The 5000-nt window shown below is 41.8% G+C and overlaps 1 protein-coding gene across 1 annotated transcript in view; it reads right to left on the reverse strand.

The window, feature by feature from the left end:
- The window catches only part of LOC143027761 (uncharacterized), a 34962-nt gene extending 31187 nt beyond the window's left edge, over window positions 1-3775 (reverse strand). Inside the window, exons 1-2 of the mRNA XM_076189285.1 lie at window positions 3699-3775; window positions 1187-1460 (exon numbers count right to left, since the gene is read on the reverse strand). Of these exons, the coding sequence (XP_076045400.1) occupies window positions 1187-1415 (229 nt within the window). The 5' untranslated portion in view covers window positions 1416-1460; window positions 3699-3775. The remainder of the gene's footprint in view (window positions 1-1186; window positions 1461-3698) is intronic.
- Between the last annotated feature and the right edge of the window lie 1225 nt (window positions 3776-5000).

The following is a 5000-nucleotide window of genomic DNA, read 5'->3' on the forward strand; positions in this document are numbered from 1 at the left end:
GGTTTTGGATCCCCTCCCCACTTTTTTTTTTTTTTTTGTGTGTGTGTGTGTGTGTGTGTGTGTGTGTGTGTGTGTGTGTGTGTGTGTGTGTGTGTGTGTGTGTGTGTGTGTGTGTGTGTGTGTGTGTGTGTGTGTGTGTGTGTGTGTGTGTGTGTGTGTGTGTGTGTGTGTGTGTGTGTGTGTGATGGGGGGAGGGTTGGAGGGGGACTCCGTTTTTTTTTTCCAAAAGTTTGCAGTTGCGAGCTAACCTAACTTAACCAACCCTAACCTAACCTAATCTAACCTAACCTAACCTAACCAAACCTAGCCAAACCTAACCTAACCAACCCTAATCTAACTAACCCTAACCTAACCTATCCCACCCTAACCTAACTTAACATCCAAACTACATTTGAGCTAGTACTATCTCACAACTTTAATTTATACAAGTATTTTTTTGTATCATGGACAGACTATTCTCTTGCACACAAGCTTGGTACACACACAGGCACATATGCACATACCGAGTTCAGGTACGACTGCAGCAAAAACATAACCTGAACGCGTGATTGTAATTGCACACCTGTAGGAAAGTGTACTGTAAGCATACCATGTGTGTGTGTCAGAGGAACTGAGTGAGATGTGAAGGATTTTTTTTTAATTACTGTTGAAGTGAGTGAAATGCAGTGCTCAGGTGAGCTTGGCTCCTACTACAGTCACAGACAGACAGACATACAACATCTTCCCCACCTACTTTATGGACAGATATGGCAGGTGGTAAGGGACATGGAACTGCTTAGCGTAAGCTTTATGGTCTCTTGCAGTCTCTTCCTACATTCTTATATTCTTTCTCCGAGCACCTGGAAGAACCTCCCTCACTTTTTTCCTCCCTAAAGGTGTTATCACGCTGGGCTTCCACGGGCTTCACTAGCGCCGACAGTTGAGAGTTTGAGTAAAAACGACTTTGGTAACAATATTCAATTTTTCAGATCTCCAAATATCAAATTATCTTTCCGTCATATATAGCAAAGCTGAATGATGAACTAAGAGGTTGTAAACCTGTACGAAAATTAGACATATAGATGAAATGTAAGCGAAGTCATATTCTAGTTATTCAAATGGAGGTTGGAGGTAGGATGTGGGAGGAAAAATAGCAGGGTGTGATAATGCCTTAAGGAGAAGGGCATAATAGGGTCTTCATACTCACCGCCAAGATCCATGAAACTCTTTCCTTTCACGTAGACTGGAAGAGGAGCCACCGTCTCGTTAACTGGTGGCGAGAGACTACGGCAGTCTAACCAGCCGCGATTCAGATGGGCAAATTCTTCTTCGAGAGCTCCTGGTACATTGGCCCCACTCGTCAGTCCGCAGCAGAGGAACAGTTGCAGCAGCAGCAGGAGCTGCGCCACGATCCGGAAGGAAGGGCACCAAAGCATAGTCTTACTTCGGGGAACTGATCAAGGCGTCTTGGTTTGCGGGAACTGCGGGAGAGAAAAGACGGGGTGACATTGGATGTCCCAAAAGCAAAAAGAAGAAAATGTGCATATGAAGTGCTGCTGCTTTAACAGAGGGTGCAGTGGAGAGAAAGATAGAAGAGATAAAGCTTGGAAAAGATGGAGAAAAAACAAAAAACCTAGAAAGTGGCAAATATATATTAATCAAAGGAATAAATATGTAAAAATACGCAGGGAAGAAAAAAGAAAACATAAAAAAAATAATAGAAAAATGTAAGGATCAGCCAAAACTACACTATAGATATGTGAATCGTAAATTAAATAACAAACAGGAAATAGTGAAACTACGCCAAGGGAATATGAAATACATAGAAGATACAAAAATGGCTGAAGTCATGAACACTTCAAGTTTGTTTTCACTAGAGTAAATGTACAACATCGGGATGAAGGGAGAGAAGTGAAATCTCCCCCACATGAGGGAAATAATAGTAACACGGAAAGAAATAATGGACAAAATAATGAACTTTGATGTCAAGAAATCGCACGGCCCGGATGGATTCGCAAACTGGATACTAAAAGAATGTCAAAAAGAACTAATGGACAAAATATATAACATACTAAGTTGCTCACTCATAGAAGAAAAAATACCAGAAGACTGGAAAATGCTGATATCGTACCTACTTATAAAGGAGGAAATAAGGAAGATCCAACAAGTTACAGACAGGTTTCCCTTACAGGCACGGTAGCCAAAATTTGCGAAAAAGTTATAATAAGTAGATGGATAAAACATCTGGAGGAAAACAATATACTAAATCCGAGATAATTCGAATTTAGACACGGAGAATCATGTGCCACAAATTTAATCTGTTTTTACTCAAGACTACTAGATATAATACAGGAAAGGGACGGATGGGCTGATCGTGATTTCCTAGATCTACAAAAAGCTTTTGGAAAGGCCACACAAAAAAACTGTTATGAAACTGGAAATCATACGAGGGATACAAGGTAAACTACTGAAATGGATGGAGGACTTTTTGCATGGAAGGAAAATGAGGGTAGTGCTCAGAGATAAGAGTTCTACTTGGGAAGAGGTGATTAGTGGAGTTCCACAAGGATCATTATTGGCACCAATAATGTTTGCTACTTATGTGAATGACACTGACGAGGGTGTGGAATGTTACATGAACTTCTTTGCAGATGACGCAAAACTGTTAAAGATAGTGAGTACTGAAACGGACTGTGGTTCACTGCAGATCTGAACAGGGTTTGGGAATGGAGTCGGAAAAAGTAAAAAAAGGATATCAGGACAACACAAAAAAAATGATGCAAAGGAAGTAAAGAGAGTGGGATCTGAAAAATACCTGGGAGTAATCATCACAAAGGATATGTCCCCTAACAAACAGATAAAAAAAATTGTCAGTGAAACCTATAACTTGCTAAGATCAATAAAAGGGGCTTTTAATTACTTGGATGAAGAAATGGTAAAGGGAATACTAGTCACATGATAAGGCCAAAATTGGAGTACACAGCGACACTATGGTCACCCAATACTAAAAAGAAAATAAGAAAAATTGAGTGAATCCAGAGAGCAACTACGAAGATGGCCCCAATACTATCAAAAATGTCATATGAAGACCTCGTCAAAACTAGAATTATCGACTCAGGAACAAAGGAGAGAAAGAGGTGACTTGTTGACCATCTATAGAATTATGAGAGGTATAGAAGTCCTTGATAAAGAAAAATTTACTAAATTGGGATAAGAGAAACATAAGAGGACATGGAAGGAGAGTCATAGAAGAGACCTGAAAAAGAACAGTTTTCCTCACAGAGAGGTGGATTTATGGAACATACTAGACGAAACAAGTGTGTGCAAAAACAATACACGAATTTAAGGACAAATTAGACATTGCGAGATACAAAGACGGGACACTACGAGCGTAGCTCCCCTTCCCGTGAGATAGAACTAGGTACACACACACACACACACACACACACACACACACACACACACACACACACACACACACACACACACACACACACACACACACACACACACACACACACACACACACACACACACACACACACACACACACACACACACAGTGTTGAGTTTCCAACGATTAGGTACTTATGATCCAAGTACGACTAGACGGGTTAGCTCATCTTTGTTGACGACCATGGAACCAGATGAAGTACAGGTGATAAGAGAGTGCAAGGCACACTCAACAACAAATTGCGGAAGATAAAGTACGACTCTACCTGGCGAATGATAAGAATGAACGAATGTCGAGTCACACACCCATCTAGCTTTTATACCAGAAACTAATCTCTAAAGGGGTCGGGGGAGGGGAAGGGCTGTGGCAATAAAGAAACCACATGGGGGTGTCCGAAACCCCCCACCCCTCCCGAGGAAGCAACATGTGTTTAGATTCTCAGCACATATGTCATACAGGTCCTTTTGTTTCCTCTTCCCCTTTATTTGCGCATGCAGAGTATGTGTATCTACTACGTGCGTGCGTACACATGTGTGTGTGTGTGTGTATGTGTGTGTGCGCGTGCTTGCGCGTGTGTGTGCGCGTGTGTGTGCGTGTGCGTGCGTGCGTGTGCGTGCGTGTTTATGTGTGTGTGTGTGTGTGTGTGTGTACGTCTCGACTTGATTGTATTTACTTAATCATAATATAAAAGAGAGGAGCTAAATTCGTAGGATCCTGTCTTGAAATGGGGTAAGAGTATGACAGAATATTTTAAAAGCAATAAAAAGATGTTTTGGAAGGAAATTAAAAGAGAAAAAGGAGGCGAATCAAGTAGAGAGGAAAAGGTAAAAGATGCATATGGAGAGATGATAATGGAAGAGAGGGCAATGAGAGGAAGGTGGGCAGAGTATTTTAGGGAGTTGCTAAATGTGAAGGAGGATAGGGAGGGAAAGGTAGTTGCAGTGGGAAGCGCTAAGGAAATGAGAGTGATGAGTGAGGAAAATGGAGGAGAAATAGGGAAGGATGAAGTGAAAGCAGCTGTTAAGATGATGAGAGCAGGTAAGGCACCTGGTCTGGATGGATGCTATGCAGAATGTCTGAAGAAAGGAGGTACAGTTATGGTGGACTGGCTGGTGAGGTTGTTTAATGTTTGTTTGAGAGAGGGTAGAGTGCCGGAGGACTGGAGGAATGTCTGTATAGTTCCGCTTTACAAGGGAAAGGGGGACAAGTGTGAGTGTAGTAGTTTCAGAGGGATCAGCTTGTTGAGTGTAGTTGGGAAGGCGTATGGGAGGATCTTGATTGAGAGGATTAGGAGAGGAACAGAGGGAGTAATTGGTGAGGAACAGTGCGGGTTTAGGAAGGGTAGGGGTTGTGTAGATCAGATCTTTGTGGTATGACAGATATGTGAGAAAGCTATAGGAAAAGGTAAGGATGTTTTTTTGTTTTTTGTGGATCTGGAAAAGGCTTATGACAGGGTAGACAGGAAGGCACTGTGGGAGGTACTGCAGATATATGGGATAGGAGGAAAGCTGTTAAGTGCAGTCAAGAGTTTTTACGAGAGTAGTAGAGCTTGTGTTAGGATTAGAAA

This window comes from Oratosquilla oratoria, chromosome 8 (assembly GCF_046742065.1).
Source record: "Oratosquilla oratoria isolate Oo_2021 chromosome 8, ASM4674206v1, whole genome shotgun sequence".
NCBI lineage: Eukaryota > Metazoa > Arthropoda > Malacostraca > Stomatopoda > Squillidae > Oratosquilla > Oratosquilla oratoria.